This window comes from Aptenodytes patagonicus, chromosome 13, assembly GCF_965638725.1.
Source record: "Aptenodytes patagonicus chromosome 13, bAptPat1.pri.cur, whole genome shotgun sequence".
Lineage (NCBI taxonomy): Eukaryota > Metazoa > Chordata > Aves > Sphenisciformes > Spheniscidae > Aptenodytes > Aptenodytes patagonicus.
In genome coordinates this window covers 228,717-246,259 of record NC_134961.1, presented here as the reverse complement: position 1 = coordinate 246,259, position 17,543 = coordinate 228,717, and the positions used below count along the sequence as shown (strand labels likewise).

The 17,543-nt window shown below is 44.4% G+C and overlaps 1 protein-coding gene across 7 annotated transcripts in view; it reads left to right on the top strand.

Moving 5' to 3' along the window:
• Nucleotides 1-17,543, top strand: part of NPRL3 (NPR3 like, GATOR1 complex subunit) — a 46,092-nt gene that overhangs the window by 26,396 nt on the left and 2,153 nt on the right. For 6 of the 7 annotated variants that reach the window (XM_076351192.1, XM_076351191.1, XM_076351194.1 and 3 more), the window contains 5 exons: nucleotides 33-189; nucleotides 2,064-2,170; nucleotides 3,455-3,584; nucleotides 12,029-12,218; nucleotides 13,373-13,565. In XM_076351192.1, coding sequence (XP_076207307.1) covers nucleotides 33-189; nucleotides 2,064-2,170; nucleotides 3,455-3,584; nucleotides 12,029-12,218; nucleotides 13,373-13,565 — 777 coding nt within the window. Of the gene's footprint in view, nucleotides 1-32; nucleotides 190-2,063; nucleotides 2,171-3,454; nucleotides 3,585-12,028; nucleotides 12,219-12,737; nucleotides 12,937-13,372; nucleotides 13,566-17,543 lie in introns of those variants that run through there. The other variant, XR_012996430.1, reaches the window with a different exon arrangement.

Genomic DNA, 17,543 nt, shown 5'->3' with positions numbered 1-17,543 from the left:
TACTGTGCAAATGTATTCCTTTTTTTCTGCAGGCCTTACCATGCCTTATTACTTTTAAATGATGAGAAGTCATTGCTTAATGAGCTCCCATTGGACTGCTCTCCTGCCCTGGTGAGAGTAATTAAAACTACCTCTGCTGTGAAGAATTTGCAGCAACTGGCTCAAGATGCTGACTTGGCATTGCTGCAGGTACAGGGAACCGTCAGCGGCGGCTGAAATTCTTTTAATTCACGAGACGTTTTCTTTCTGTGTGGCAGTGGGTTTCTGTGGTACATGAGCATGTCAGTTCTCTCGCTGTGAGCAGAGTGCACAGAGAAGGCGTGAGCCTTAGAGCGCGGGGAAAGGTTGGAGAGACGAAGAGCAGTGGTGCAGCAATGGTGCTTGACAGTCCTGCAGCCACATCTGAATCACAGATTGCGGTGGGGTAGCAGGGGCACCTGGGGGTCTCTAGTCCACACCACTGCTCAGAGCAAGTCCGTTAAAGCAGGCTGCTCAGGAACTTGTCCATTCAAACTCTGAATACCTCCAGGGATGGAGATCCCACAGCCTCTATGTGCCCTGGTCCAGCATTTGACCAGCATCAGTGAAAAACTTTCTTCATATCTAATGGGAATTTCCCATCTTCCACCTTGTGTGCGTTGCCTCTCGTCCCATCCCCGTGCCTGTCCGAGAAGCATGGCTCTGTCTTCCCTGTGCCTTCCCATTAGGTAGTTAAAACCAGAACAAACAGTACTCTTGACTTATGCCACCGTGGTCTGTCTTGGTTTTGCCACGTTGATGTCTTTGTGCAAAGGGAGGCATCCAAAATGCAAGTGAAAGCTTACAGCTGCAATGCCCAAATACTGCCGCTTTCTCTGGATCTGCCAAGATCTTTTCTACTAAAGAGCTCTGAAGGCCTGTGCAAACCTACCTATCGATTTCCCTTAGTACATTAGTGCACGGATTCTGCAGAGTCCCAGGAAGAAGCTCTATAGGCTTGGGCAAAAATTGAACCAGTCTCTCCAAGCCAGCAGCTCTTTCTGAATGCCTTTCCAGTATTGACAACCAGATTTCCAATGTGAATTGCTCGAGGTGATGTGACGAGCCCTTGAAAAGGGAAGTTTGTGCCAGTGGAGGGAATGAGACTGGCAGTCATGTGAGACACGAGGCCACCGAGAGACTGCGGATGACTGCAGTCATTGTGGCCCTTTGCTTGTCGGGCCTGATGATTATATTAGATGAGATGGGAGAGGGGAGAGCCACTCCATGCTTCTAATGGTCGATTCAGACCCCGGGACGCGATCTGTGCTCTGTGTGACAGGGGAGAACAACATGGCTTCTCATCTCAGATGCTCCTGATCGTAGGTCTGCACCTTCTGTTATTTGAAGGGAAAGGTCCGGTTTTGTAATAAAATTTCCAGGTCTGCTTACAGTGGTCTGTGGTGTTACGTGGCGTTATATAGCTATGGGATGAACTCTGGAAATTCCCTACTGCTTCTGTAGTTTTGTTCTCCACAAAAAAGCAAAGTTAAATGCATCTAATGATACAGGCTGGATTTTATGTCTCATAGATGCTATTTATGTGGCTCTTCCACAGCCATTAACAACCACCGACTTGTTTAACACATTAAAATAATTTGTGTAACTCATTACTGAAATATCTCAGTGCATTAAAAAGGCAGTGTTGGTTTCCTTTATGCTTGTGACATAGTAGAGGCTGATTCTTTTATTTTTCATGTATAACACTTAATGCATTTTGTGCATAAACAAAAATAGGTTTTTGGGGCATGAAAAGTAGCTGAACTTCTATTGATACAATTTGAAGAAATTCTGTTAAGGCAGGAAATACTAAGTTGCTTAGAAATGTGAAGCGAACCTCTGGAAATTCATAACCTTCTCAAATGCATTTTGATGTGCCACATGTTATATTAAGCTCTGAATTTATTCTGAAGGCAGGGTGAAAGAATGGAACTTTCTTTCATTTCAGCTCAAACATGACTTTTCTGTCATTGTATGGAACTCTTGCTGAGAGTTTGAGTTTTGCTTTTTTGCTCCCCTAATTTTTCGCTGTTTTCTCAATGCAGGTTTTCCAGCTTGCTGCACATCTCGTTTACTGGGGAAAGGCAATTATTATTTATCCGCTGTGTGAAAACAATGTCTACATGCTTTCTCCAAACGCCAGTGTCTGTCTGTAAGTAGATGGAAAATGAGGGACTGTAGCAAGAAATTGGTGAGAAGTGCTGATGTGCTTTCCTTCCCTGTCTTACTGGATACAGGGTAGGATCTTTCTTCACGTATGAATTTGTTGAGGCTGTACAGAACACAAACCATTACATGTGCCTGAACTTGCAAAGCTATATAGGAGTTTGTGTGCGATAGGGAGGAGCATCATAGTAGATCAATACGCTTCTGCAGTGATGTGGGCCTTGGAAGCAATATTTACCCTGTGAAGCTACTTTTAGTATTTTTAGTATGCTTGCTCACTGAATGTCCATATCGGAAAGGCTGTATGAACCTGAAGCAATACGGGAAACATTTACAAAACAAAATACTTTATGATTAAGTTAAATAAATGAGTGTTTTGTAGGACTATTTGTGTAGCTGGTACACAGCACCACCTGAAATGAATAAAAAGTAGCAAATCAGGGTAGTGTTGCTATCACTATTGTATTGTTTCATGTGATGGCGTTTTATTCTGATATGCCTTCTCGCAGACAGAAGGCAGTGCGGCCATTTTGAGAGCAGGCAGCGGCAATGCAAGGAAGATGTGGAGGCAGTGGTGGGTATTTTTGCTCTGCTGAAGATTGGCAACCCTTTCTGTGTTGGATTTTGAGACGTTTTTAGAGTCTGTGTTGGAACTCCGTTATAGGAAAATAGTTTTAAATCAAAACTTCTGTGATGGAAGTATAAAAATAGGGCTGGAAGGGACCTTGAGGTCATTCAGGAACAACTGTGCCTGTGTCATATATGGCTGTGCTGTTCTTGAAGACCTTTGTAGATGGAAATCCTAAGACAGACAGTTTTCCTAATATTTAACTTGACTCTCCCTTACTTCTGATCAGTCATATTGCTTGTTCTGTCAGCATAGGCAGGGAGAACAGTCACATCTGCAGCTGCATTTTGCATATTCAAAGATTGTGTGTATATCCTGCCCATCCCTGTCTTCTCTTGACTGGCCAATCCCTGTTCCTTTGATCAGAGAGTGCGCAGGTGTAGAGTTATCATTTTTATTTTTCTCCTCTGGATTCCCTCCACACCTTGAATAATGAACGGGAGCTGAATGTAACGCCAAGATGAAAGTGCATATGCTTCTTGCTTTTGCAGGATGCAACGTGCCATAAACTATCCTTACTGTTTTTCTAGATCACAGAGAATGTTCCATTTGGGAATTGGCACTTCTGTAATGCTTAAATGGATAAATGTTACACTGACCAGCAATATAAAACTGATTTCTGCCTTCACCTCTTTTCTGTAGTTATTCTCCATTAGCAGATGCGTTTTCTTGTCAGTTCCGGGGCCACAACCTGCCGTCGATGCTTTCCAAGTTCTCCCTCCCAGTGTCGCTCTCGGAGTTCAAGAATCCGCTCGCGCCGCCTGTTCAGGAGGTGAGATGGGGAGTGTACAAGAGCTCCTCGTTCTCCTGCTAATGAGAACAAGGAATGGTGTTGCTTTTGGAGTACCTAGTCAGGAACCTGCTATTGCAGGTTTAGAAGTTGCCAATTACGGTGTTTCCAACCGTATGATTTGTTGTTTCACATCCACACACCAAAAAGCTGTGGGGATGTTCAAGACGAAGCTCTGTGGATGCTCTGTGCTAGCAAAGCACAATCCTAAAAGAAAAATCAGAATGTTTCTTTTCCTTGAGCGATATAGTAGGGAAAACTGAAACTCCATTTGGTCTGCTGAAAACTGTCATAAATTAGTAGGGCTGAATGCAAGTCTGTGGATTCCTCATAATCACATTTAATTTTATTATATTCCATCTGCTTTAAGTTCACAATCTGGTTATAAAAGCAAACTGTCTATTCACTTAGCTTTTGATATGAAACTGGAATTGTTTAAAGGCTGTTACAGGAAGTAGACTCAGCATGAGGTCAACAGGAGTCCATGTGTTACAGTATTAGCATTTTAATGTTCAGATTTGGTATAATAATATACGGATTTTGTATTTGTGTGCCGTTGTTTTGCTTACACATAGATCATGGCTTGCGGCATTTCTGGGAACTGGTGAAATGCAAGAAAGAGCTCAATAATGTGAGGTGTCCTGGCTGACGCTTATATTCCCAGATGAAGAAGCTTGGACCTCTGAACACAGCTCATTGTGGCAAAGGGAGCATAGGCAGATTTCTTTAGCTGATTTCTTGTAGTTTTGTTTGCTAGCCTTCATACTTTGATGACTTGCTGGCTATATATGAATTTAGCCACTGTTCAAGTATCTGGAAGATTAACATCAGTTGCGCACACAGGCACAACTGTGAGAGAAGAATTTGTTGTAATTACAGGTTGGCAGAGATTATGATCAGAGATAAAGATAACTAATAATGTAGCGTCCAATCCCAATAGTATGTACTGGTCAGCTGTCATCTTGGGAGGCAGGAGAAGAGCCGTGACTACTGTTTTGTCAGTACTTTGTTGTAGTTACAGACAAATCCGTGTCCTGAAAATTGAAGCTGGATTAATAGCATTAATTTTATTCTAGCAGCAGTAGCTTCAGGAGGCATTCTTATTCTCAGTACTCCTTTTAAAATTAATTACTTGCCTTAATACTTCTCCTTTGATACTTCTGGTTGTTCTCAGACATCCTACTTTTCTTTAAAATACACAAATAAAGTCTGCCACTTACTGCTGCAGTTATGCCTTGATACAACAGTGAGCGATCAATGTTTGCCAGAGCTGTTGGAGTGCTAAAATGGCTCTTCTGGAGTGTGCATCTCCTCTCTGATGCTCACCTGCCCGTGGTGGGGCCCTAAAGGGGTCAACAGCATGGCTTGTTTTCATCATCCTTTCAGCGTGTGTGGAAGAATGAAGGATGATGCTGTGAAAAGCTACGGAAGTGCCTTCTGCAGTCTCAAAAGGGGAGGTGAGAACTGTGGTTGCAGAAGACTCGGGGCCACATTGGCAAGACATGTGCGTGAAGATGAAGCGAACCACTCTGGTGGGCTGTTGTGAGTCATGGCGAGCTGCTTTTTGATAAAGCTAAGCGTGACAGTTCTTGGTGGAGTTTAGACTAGAGAGAGTTTTTAGAAGTTTTCATATCAGTACATTAATGTAGGAAAAGCATTTTCTTCTACTTTGATTTACCTATGTAGAACTCTCTGTATTGTTTTGTTAGGAACTAGCCTTTTAAGAGAGATGAATCCAATCCCTATCCTGAGGTGGTCAGGCTCCAATTGTAATTAACAGAGATCTAGTCGATAGAGCAATTAATCTGATGAAATGTGGGTGGGTTTTTGTTCTGCTGTGCAGCGATAAAAGATGCTGTACTCTGAACTGTAAATATTGTCAAATTGTATCTGCTTTGCCTTTGAAAAAAATTAACAAAGTTTGGACCTTTCACTGTAATTTTGTTCTTTGTGTACATAGGAGGAGGGGATGCTGGTTTTTTTTAACTTTGAAGATTTTCACTAGTAGCCTGTTATCTTGTGCTTTTCATCATGGTGACTGTACTGTCTCTGTATTTCTGAAGGTCATCTGTGCTGGAAGGTCAGTACTGTGGGAAGGGCTGTATTTTCTGCAGAAGCTGTTACAGTCTCATGGCATCCATCCCATTTGATTCTTGTCTTAAGCATGGGATTGGCTCCTGCCTTTTGGCATGTGCTTCTGGATGGGCAGAGAATACGGAAGGCATTAATAAAGTCCACGATACAAAATAGGAAAGCTGTTAAAGAGCCCTTCCTCCTCTTTTTATACAGTCGTACTGCTTGATTTGAAAGAGGACAAGGTTATTTTTGTTTGCTTACTGTTATATGGGTGGAGTTGCTCCATTCCTTTGGGTAGATGAAAAAAATGTGACACTGGCATTTTTATACTTGGGGTGCTGTGGTAGTTTTTGGCTGGTAGGAGATACAAACAACCTGCAATACCCTGAGCAAGGACAAGGACAAGACTGCCTTGAAAGATGGAGTGCACGTCTACATTCTGCTTTTGGTCTCTGTCAAGTAGGTAGGAGATGTCCAGTGAGTGGTGTCTGCCAGGACTGCTGGTGCTCTCAGCGTACCCTATGCTAGAGGCAGGAATTTTTCTTGAGCCCGTCTTCTTGATCTCGTTTCTTGCCTGCGATGACAAGCAGTATATTGCAGTTGAACTCTCTGGTTGCTGTATATCTATCAGTGGTCTTGTGCTTATAATTTGCAAAGTTTTTGGTATTCGTGTAGTGATCTCTATGCTAGCTTCCCTTTTTCTGTGTTTAACCTGCCTTGCTTGGATAGCAATGTTGCAGCAGCGTGAGGATGCGCCTACGCCTACAGCTCAGCTGATCTAACGATATCTCGGTGCTGCTGAGAGAAGGAGGCCCTGTTTTTCCTTTCCACTCTCAGGTGTGTGCACACATGCCTTCCTCCTTTCCCTCTTCCCTTTATGCTAGAGCGCTGGCTCCTGTCCAGCTTGAGTCTATTCACTTAACTTGTTTCAGCCACACTAGTCTTCTGCCAGGTTAGCAGGTGGAATTCGCTCAGGGGGAGATCCAGCAAGCTCCAGGGCTGGTGCAGAACGAGGGAGGCACTTCTGCAGCTGGGGATGTGAGTGAGGAAAGCAGAAGCTACTTTCCCCTTTTCACAGTGATGAGTTGTCTGCTAGTTCTACCGTGCTGTGTAGTGTCACCCAGACTTGCAGCAATCCAATGCAGCCTGGGACTGTCCTGAACAGCAACCAGTTTAGCTCATGCTGCTGGTGCTGGATCTCACCAGGGTGTGGCCATGGGGTGAGGAGATCCTGTGAGCTGATACAATAGGGAAACTCATCTTCCCTTTTAGTGTTTTTACTGGGGAAAAAGCAGTTTGCATCTCCTCTACCCTGACCCCAAAGAAGCTGTCCTTCCTTCTGCTGCCCGTGACTGTTGGTTCCTGTCCCTGTGCTCTCCTCTCGCGTGTGTGGCATAGCCTTGATGTGACTGCAGAGCACACCAGAGTGGAGCTCTGGTGGTGTTCAGTGTGGTGCACAGTCCTTCATAACCTCCAAGCACAGAAACACTTGGTGATCTAAAACCTTTAGCTCAACACACGTTCATTGACACTGTGTGTACTAGGCACATGCTGGAGAACTGCAGTTGCTGCATGGGAATGCTTTAACGTGCTTTTCAGTGCAAGGCTTTCTTCGTACAATATCAAAGTTTCTTCACCCAGCTACTCTGCACTAAGTTTCTTTGCAAACCACGAGAAAGGAATAATGCTTGTGGCTTCCCCTCCTCCATGCATTATGGCCTCAGCTAGTTCATCTGTTTCAGAAGGTCTAACATCTCTCTACCCTGCCTTGAGGAACAAACATGGACTAGCAGGGGGGATCTTTCCACCCGTAAGGTAGAAGGAGTGTACCTGGGTGAATTAGACATCCCATTTCCTCCCTGCATCCTCTTCACTACAGTAGTTCTTTATCATAATGAACATTGTTGTTATTATTGTAGTTATCTAATTCTCCCTTGACGGGGCTAGGGTAACTGTGGAAAAAAACAGATGGGAAAGTATGACAGCTGCCACTGAACAAAATATGTTTAATTTTTCACTTTTGTTTTAATAAGTCTGGCCATCCTGTTGGGAGTAAGGCACTGGTAGATGAGGCCTCTGCTTTATGCATCCGGAAAACGTGCGGTGCTTTGTGTAACAGCTCGGTGGAAAATGAGCGCATATGTCAGGGGATGGGAGCGGGAGAAGAGCTGCATGCAAATACTGAATAGGCAGTTGTGTCTTCTGAGAGACACGCTGCAAATGAGACCGTTCTGCTGGGCAGCTGGAAGGCATTAAGAGTCACGGGAGCTTTTGTTGGCAGAGATATGGAAGTAGCATTAAGGTGCATTTATATTCAGTTGGACTAGGTATAAAATCAGGGTTTTTCAGTGTCGCAAGTTAAATACAGCTTTGTAGGCCCAAATGGAGGGAATGGTTAAGCTCTCTTAGCAAAGTGAGAATTCAGAGCTGTTACGTAATGATTAAAATGGCAATATTAGACAATAAATGTTTTGTCCTACATTAATAGGGGTCTTCAGAGTCTGTTTTCTGCAAAATAGGGAGAAGTTTCAATAGCTGATCTGTTTTTCATAAAACAGTGTGGTTTGAATGATAAAGAAAGGTAATATATTTCAGCAACCATCCATTTACCTCAGCGACTTTGAAGATGCTATCCTACTGAGCCAAGACAGCACTTGTTCTCAAGTCAGTCCTTGAAGAGTGCGTGTGTCAAATAACTAGTTAATCCAGACTGGAGAAAGGGGGCTCGTGTACTTCGGTGGGCAAAACAAGCTGTGTTTTAACTAAGAGTGTATCCTCATGTAGTGAGAAACAAGCTAGGATTCAGTGCTTCTGGGTCGCTGTTTTCCCTTCCCTTTCCCGAACCTGTTGCTGGTCCCAGTTATCTTGGCATTTTCCTTAGCTTTTTAGGCCTGGGAATGAAACAGCCTTAAAGAATCCTTGCAGGAAATGCGTTTTATTTAACGCGTTACTCAAGAGTTTTACAAATGCTCCCTTTGATTCCCAGAGGGAAGAGAATAATGAATGCTGGATCTTGTCCCTCCAAGACTTGGGGCTGAGCTTTCCTCTGACTGTCCCAAACTGCCCAGATGGGCTGACGTATAGTGCCCATGTTTTCAGAAGCTAATACGTCTTCTCTGCTTTTGTCAATAAGCACAAAGCAATGTATTGTTACCAACGCCTTCCGTGCCGCCTTGCATGACAACATGCTCTAACTTCACCCAGGGCCTGCTGCACTGCGAGATGGGGAGAAAAAGGGGGTGGCCACGGGCTGATCCGTGCCAGCGGGAGCGGTCCAGATACTGCGGCAGACAGGACCCCCCTTCAGAGCAGACTGGAAAGAGGCAGCATGGAGAGATGGGAAGGATGAAAGGAATATGAATGAAATTTAGAGCTGATTGTTAGTTAAATTAAGCAACAAAAAATGTTTCCTTTTATATTTCCATCACAGTCCTGGTGTTTCAGCCAAAAAAAGCTGGCTATGGCTTCCTATGGTGCCAGATGATGACTGAGTGAGTGGAGGCAGTCCTGGGACTGAAACATGCCCTTGCCTGGGAAGCTACTCTCAGCCCTTTTTGGCTTTTCAAGCACCAAGATAACCCTCTATCTCTGAGGGAGGAAGAGCATTTCCGACAGCCAGAGCAGCACAGATGGTGCAGGGAAGCCTTCTCTCCTGCAGACCTGTCTGTAAGCTCCATCAAGAGGAGCAGGTGGAGAATGGATGTAAATTCAGCGTTCGTGTCCAGAGACAAGCAGCAGAATGCATTAGCAAAGCTTCTGCTAGACCTTATCTGTGAAAACATTTGCTGCTTTTGGTAAGAAATAGGTTTAAACCTGGAAAAGGGTATTTATGTGTGGGCAGGACAAAGTGGAAGTGGTGGTGTGAGGCACGTTTGCAGTGACGGCACAAAGCACGCCACTTCGGGCATGGCGCAGGACACTGCATCGCTTGGGCTTTTTTCTAGGATTAGATTTTAAGAGGTACCAAATTCCCGCTGAAGTCTAGCTTATTATAGATAACGGTCAATGATCATCATTCTCTCTCATCTAGGGATGATTGTTCAGGCTCACTTCAATAAGGAAGAACAGTTTTCTCTAGTTTTCAAGTTAGTCACAGCCGATCTCCAGCTCTCTCACTTACGGCACAAAGGCATTTGGCAATGGTTGTACAACGTTACAGTTGTAAAGCTGTAACACCACTTTTGCCTGGCTTCTTGTTCCACTGAGCCATAGCTGCTGTCTCAAGGGTGGCTTTCTAGATATTTGCACAAGAGCGTAGAGGTGAAGGTGCGTATGCACAATTAGAGAGTGTTGGATAAGACTTTCCACGCACACAGAGCTGTTAACAAAAGCAACTGGCTATTTTTGTAATTCATGAAACCACCAAAGTGACCAGTGGAGGTTGGTCTAGGCCAGGCCCTACCCGGCAGATTCTGCAGGTCTGGTAGAGCCTGTCTTACTGTCTCCTTGAATTGCCTTGGATTTTTCCAGGGTTATTTTGTGCTGTGAAATGTGCAGACCTCTTTCAGTTAATGTGAAACTAGCTAATCAGACATCACTGCATGCCAACAGGTTGGAAATTTAAGTAAAATGTACTATCCAGGCCTGCATCTGGAAGGAAGGTTTTTAGCAACATAATCATTGGAGTAAGCCTCCTCTCTCTTCCAGGCTGATTTCAGATGTTAGCAAAACACTATGCATTTGGTATCTTTTGCCAACCTTCCTCTTCTGTAGATTTTCTATTAAACACGTAAAATGAATTACGGCTTTTCCGAAAAAGATACGTTTGAAGGCGATCCCAGATAATATGTTTTAAGATTAAAATCCATTCGGCCCCCGAAAGTGGTAATCCCTGAAAAGACAGGGTGTGGGTCTGTCTGCAAACAGAAGATGTTTCTTTTGTGATTTGATAGCAGAGGAGGAACTGAGAATTAGAAGATTTATGGAAAAAGGAAAATTATGTGGGCTGATGAACTTCAGTTTGGGGCTTTTATTGAGATTTGGCCCGTTATCCTGATGATTAATACAGCAGAGCTAGCTTCCTTCTCAGAGGCTGAGCTCATTCTGCATGTGTTTCTCTCACCAAAACAGTGCTGGTTGCTATGAAATCCCCAAACAGCTTTTGTCAGTGAATCAGTGTTTTCAGAGCCGTTAGCTATGGGAAGGGTTGCCTGCAGTGATATGAAAAGGCTTTTTGTGCAGAAATTCAGACACGATGATGCGTTTTGAATGCTCCCCCAGAACTCCTGAAAATAGGCCATGCCAAGAACCTACAAACGCTTGTCCCTCACTCTGCCCACTGCTTTCAGCATCGCTCTGGGGACGCTGTGCAGGTCTTCAGCTGCTGTAACACAGAGCTGTTGTGCATGTTTGTTTAATAGGAGTGTCATCTTTTGGAGCTTTTGAAACTCTTGCCTGTCTGTACCCTAGAAACCTAGGTGCCTTTATAAGCTTGGCCTGTCCTTTTGTTGCAGAGGAATGGCGAGCGAATGGGGGATATTAACCCTTTGCATTGAGACAGGACTCCTTGGCAGCAGCCGGCTGCTGTCTCTTGCCAAGGTTTCTGCAGCTGCTAGCACTATTTCTGCATCGCTGAGCCCTGGCAGGGCTCTGATCTCCGGAGTCTCTCCCATGGTTTTGCAGCAATTTCCCATCTGATGGCAAATGGCTCCTACTTCTGGGCACCTGTCTTGGTTGCTTCAGCTCTGCCCCATCACCCTGCCCTCTCACTAGCTTTCTAGGGGAACCTACCCTTCAATCTGAGTACTCTGGGATTAACCCTTCAGTGATTAGTGACTTTAGTGGGCCTTGTTTAGAAACCAGCAAACTAATCTCAGGGCTCACTCACACTGTTGGGCCATGGGCATCAGGGCCTGCATCTGGTTGACTCATTTCCCACGTCAGGTCTCTCAGAAAGAAGACTATCCCATTTTTTTTAGCAACCTACTAAACTTGTTTTGTTAAAAGAGGACTGAACAGATCCCCATGGGGTTGTATGGCAACATTTGTATGGCTAAAGCATTACGTGGTGAGGGCATTCAGCTGCTCTGCTAGAACATAGCAGGTGCTGGGGCTACGGGTTCATTTGAGGACACTGGCTCTGCTGGGCAGTGTTGCATGAAGACATGTTGCATGAAGACATGTTGATCGTTCAAGGTTTGATTACAGCCTAAGCATCCACAAAGGCTTTGGGTGTAATGAACACGTGTGCCTGGTCACCTTTTTATGATTGGAGAAGAGATAAAACTGTTGTGTGGGGTGGAAAGCATTTCTCCCTGTGACTTCTTAGTCACAAAGCCTAACCTTTGTGCGTTGTTTTCCTCCTGTATTTTATTTCACAGGTGTGTAATACCTCATTTCTTACTCTGCAGACTCAGCTCATTCAAATGGTGATATGGATGCTCCAACACCGGCTTCTTATTCAGCTTCACACTTACGTCTGTCTGATGGTGCCACCAAACGAGGAGGATTTCCGAGCCCAAGATGAAGACATGCCCTTTACTGCCAGAGTTGGGGGCCGAAGTTTAAGCACCCCCAATGCTCTCAGCTTTGGCTCTCCAAGTATGAGCACGCTTTTCTCTGCTGTTCAGACTACAGCCCACTTCTAGAGAGAGCTTCCCTTAGCAGTGCCTAGGGTAATCAGGCCTTGGTAACAAGACAACTCATCTTTGCTGAAGTACTTGCTAATTATGTCCAGCCCTTCTTAAATTTAGAGTTGGGCATTGGTGATAGTCTTAAGGGCTATTAGACCTTAAATTCCTGTTTTTAAAAATAAGTAGTGCTTTGTAATTTGCCAAGTTCTCACTTGGTCATGTAAAATATTTTTATTTTGTCAGAGGTACTTCTGTTTTTTCGAAGTAACTTCCTACTTCCTTGCTGTATGCAAAAGTAACCGCCATGTTCCTCTGGCTGCACCGCTGTTACCGCATGAACTGTGGTTTCAGGAGAGGAAGAAAATTTGTTTCAAACAGCAGTGGTTTCTGTGGGCTGTAGAGCCACCTAAGGAGATGCAGAGCTAGCTGTTGTTCTCACAAATGGTTGATTTCTGTTTATGTCTCCTGATTTCTTTCATCTCCTCAGTGCCATTCTTCAGGGTGATTCCAGGAAAGCATTTTTTCAAGAGTATAAATCAGATATAATGCTGAAATCCCCACACTTTCCTGCCTGTGCTGTTACGAGCAGCATTCTCAGAACGCCACTGAGGTTGGATATCGGGAGAGACTCTCTGTACAACTTTCAGCTTTACAGAAGTCATGAATTAGGGCAGAAATCTTGGAACGTGAGTCAGATAAGTCTGTGATCTGCTTATTCTGGCTCACTCACAAGAGGATATTGCTTCTTGGCCTTTCTTTCTGCTTGCTCCCACCTTCTGTGCTGTTAGGCTTTTCATGTTACCACTTCATGGTATTCCAGCAGAGCTGGCTGGGAATTTTCTTTTCAGATGTTTTTTATGGACTGTTTATGGTCTCCAGAAGTACAATTTTCCACATAAATTGATGACTTTGTTGAAACATTTGACTTTCCCATTGAGAAAATCGCTGTGTTGTCATATGACTGCAGATACATGCAGCATTTCGAGAGCCACTTTCTTTGCTCTACAAATCTGAAGGGATTATTTGGAAAGACTGCATAGAAACAGCCTGAATTGATAATCTTTGCATCATTATGCTGAGGAATATAAAAATTCTGTGTCTCTTTCTCTCTTCCCCTGATAGCTAGTAGTGATGACATGACTCTGACAAGCCCTAGCATGGATAATTCCAGTGCTGAGTTGATACCTGGTGGGGACTCACCCCTAAATAAAAGGATGACAGAGAATCTCCTAGCAAGCTTGTTGGAACATGAGCGGGAAGCTATCCTTAATGTCCCTGCTGCCCAAAATCCAGAAGATCTTCGCATGTTTGCAAGGTAGGAAATGAGGAGTGCAGAATGTAATCTTTTTTTCTTATCCTTGCTGTTTTATCGAAGGATTGGTGTGGACTCTGAGCAAATCCCGTTAGCTTGGGATTTTGGAAGATAAATTTTTTTGGGTGTGTTCCCCTTACACCTATTTCATCTGTGCACATCAGTTTTTGACAAAAACGAATGTATGTGTCACAAGAACACTTGTTAACAAAGAGTCCTGGATGTGTGAAGGAGCATCAGGGCGTATGGTTGGACAATAGGGACTTCACTGTTTGCCTGCCAGTTTTCCTGTGTCCACACATGGTAGACATAAAACTGCGTAGCCTGAAAAAACCTTCTAAGCATGCAAAGCAAAGACCCAGTCATGCTGATGCTGTCGTTTTGTGTCCGTTGAGATTTCCAAGCCAGCTATCCTATATTTTAAGGTTTGTAAACTCCATGCAAATACGAGACAGAGAAACGAGCATCAGGCGCAAAGCCAGCCTGAATACTTCTACAGACCAGTCTACAAAGGTTTCAAGGTCTGTTTTGCAGAGATGAGCTGCGCATTACGTTAGGTTAGTTCGGTTAAAGTCATTAGGCTGTGTGATTAGTAGCACCCAGTTTTGTTGTTACAAATTTCAACACAACAGAAATATGCAAGGTGTGGTTCTGCACATGGTAAAAAGCAGAATGACTTCCTAACCAGCCATCTGGGAAGAAGGTGTGGGGGAAAATACTTCTTCTTCCTAAGCATTTCAGAACACGGTGGCATCGCTGGAATGCAACTTTCGCCGGTTTTCATACTTGTGGAGCAGAAAACCACCTGAGGCAAGTACTGCAGCTTTTCCTATACTTCCCAGATGCAGTTGGTAATCCCCTGAAAACCTGGTTCTTGCCCTAGGATGGATATAGTCAAGTAGCCTGGAGAAACTGTAATAGCAAGAAAATACTTTTCCTGTCTGTGGCAGAGTTTGCAGCTATGCTGTGCTCGGGCATTTTCATAGAGCTCTCCCAAGCTTGTGGGTAGTTACTGCTCTCTGAATTACTCGTCTCCTTCTCCATCTTCTGTAAACTGTTCAGAGGATGCTCTCTGATTGAGAGGCAACACTTTGGCCGTTAGAGTGCTTTGAAATGTTTTTTCCTCATTACCAGATAAGTCATTACAAAACCAGTGAGAAAGAAAAGTAAAAACAAAATCATGATTGGTGATACCTTAAGACAGAATTTGTGGGGGACGCTTTGGACCAGTTTAGTGGCAATGCAGATTCTTAGTTATCCTTTGGAGAGGAAAGGATTTCATGATTGCTCCCCTATCACTTCCCTCATCTGGGTAAAACAGCCATTTGAAAGCTTTGGAATTGCAGATGCAAAAAATTACTTTGATTCCTTCATAAAATCAGCTGCCGTAACCAGGCAGCTGTCTTAATGACGTTTATTTTGCAGTTTGCTCGTGCACCAGGTTCTTCTGCAGATCCCCAGGATGGTTTTGCTAAGTCTGAATTTCCCTTCTATTATAGATTGAATTGACAACTGCATAACTTACTCTTAAATCAACAGTGAGGAAGAGAGAAGATACGATAAACAAATGAGTCCTACGGGTAGGATGCTGGAGTGTACAGATAGAAATGTTTATGCAAGACGCTCTTGGTTACCGGTGGCTTTATGAGACACCAGACCTTGGAGGTTGTGGGTGTATTTTCTCTCTTTTTGTGCCGTAAACCATCAGAGATGAGTGTCTGGGTAAACCTATTGCTCTTAATGAAAGTGTGAACAATTGTGGAGAAGCCGCTGCAGTGAATGAGCTGATCTCCCTCATTACCTCATACAGGTTACTGCGTCAGCTCTTCTTTTTGCTTCGTTTTGAGGAATAGCAGCCTAATGAGGGCTGTGCTATCGCAAACGGCTCTGCTGTATCTGCTGCCTCCCAGAACAAACTCCTGCTATAAATGCATAGTTAGTGCACTAAACATACTGCAACTGCCCTTCCAAGTATAGTTGTGTGTGCACACAAAGGGATGGGCTATTTTCAGCAGAGCAATAAAGTTCAGCCCGATACATTTTCTTGTGTCTATGCCTGTGAACGCCTGTTATTCCTTAAACATGGCCGAAAGGGCTTGTGCCTGTCCATTGCTATGCACAGCCGGTATTTGCAAGGCAGAAACCTTAAGGGGAAACAAGGAATACTGAAGCTTGGCTCCAGCATTGGCTGCATTAACCCTCGGAACATTGAATGGGAATTGAAATCCAAGTTCTTTCCTCAGGTGCTGCTGGAGGAGGGTTGGCATGTCCTTCCAGAAGTAAACTTGAGAAAGAGACAAGTTCTTTTTGAGCTAGATCTCCAGTAATGTACACAGTGTTCCTCATTGCACATTAAGCAGTACTTTTAAAGACAGTTTGAGGCTTCACTGATGGCTTCTCTCCCAAGCCATGGGTGTGGAATCACTTTCAAGATTCTCTTTTCTTGCTCTTAGATTGGGAGATGGAGGTCGTTTACTCCACTGAGGAATGCTCATTGGTGGCACTAAGCTGTGGACAGTTCTGCTCCATCTTCAAGCAGTGCTGGTGGAAGGGGTGTCTCCTTGGCCAGAAATAAGCTAATTTTATTTGAATGACTAGTCTGAGATGATCCTTTTTTTTTCAGTGTTTAAGAACACTACACTGCTGTTAGAGGGGTAGCTCTTATAACTTGAAGAGGGGAGAACAGTGATGAGCAATGGAAAGCAATAATCTTCCATCGCCGCATCTGGATCTGGAAGCGCACATCTGCCAACAGACAGAGCTGTGCAGTTTCAGAGGGACTCAAATGCAGTGTTACTGCCCCAAGAAGTGCGTCTTATGGCCCGTTTGGGTCCTACAGATGTTAACTGCTCCAAAAGGCAAAGGTAGTGCCCATCTTTGCTGGAGCTGTGAGCCTCAAGTTACAGCTTTGTAGATTCTAGTTGGAGTTTTGAAAAAACTTCTTCCCCAGGAGGGGGGTGCAGCCCAGGACAGATTACCCAGGCATGTGGGGGGACCTCCGTCCTTGGAGGGTTTCAGAGCTTGGCTAGAAAGAGCTACAGCATTGGCAGTAATCCTGCTGGAGCAGGATGCTGGACTAGACTTTGGAGGTGTCTTCCAGCCGGCATTTTTGTGATGTTCTTTAATATCCTCTCTAGCTTTTACTGGAGTGGAAAGTATTTCATCTTGACTGGTTACATATCCAGACTCTTTCTGAATATAGGATGAATTTATTTATTGGAAAACTCCTGCTTAGTCTGCGTTGCAGTTGAAAGCCAGGTCTAATTGCACGAAGACAGCTGTGCCAGGAGGTGAGAGCATGGGCAACCACAGTGAGCAGCTTTACAGAAGGGACGGAATACATAGCTTTTAAAATCTTCACAATCACTTTTTGAACAGTGATACGAGTTACAAGATACAAAAAATACTGTTAATACCTCAGGGAACAGTCTGGTTTTGACACATGCACACACAAACCCACCCTGTCCCTGCTAACGGCCACTTCTCAGCGCACTGGTTGCCATCGGCCCAGGGAAGGAAGCCAGTTAGCCTGCTTGAAATACCCAGTGGGAGATACTGCAAAAGGCAAATGCACAGCCCAGATAGTGGAAAGGTAAATACGACGGGAGCTTGTCTGTCTGTTGTTCGTTTGTACTGCAGGTACGGAGACATAGCAATTATGTTCTACATAATGGTGCCAACTTGAGAGCAGGCAGATGAACATCAAAGCATAAGGGAGTTCGCAGTGTGCTGGGGGCTGCACAGCCCTGGGCCGCCTGCAGGGATGAGGCAGTGAGGTTCCCGGCTCTGAGCTTACATACAGCTGTTTGGGGAATGAGAGGAGGGACGTGGCGAGTTGGAGAGCAGAGAAACACAAATGGCAGCGTACTGGAGGTAAAACCTACTCTGTGCAGTGTAGAGGGAGGGTGGCTTGTTGCACAGTGACTCCTTTCCAGTCACCCATGAAGGGTAATGGGTGACAGGAGTGCCTAGCCTGAGCAG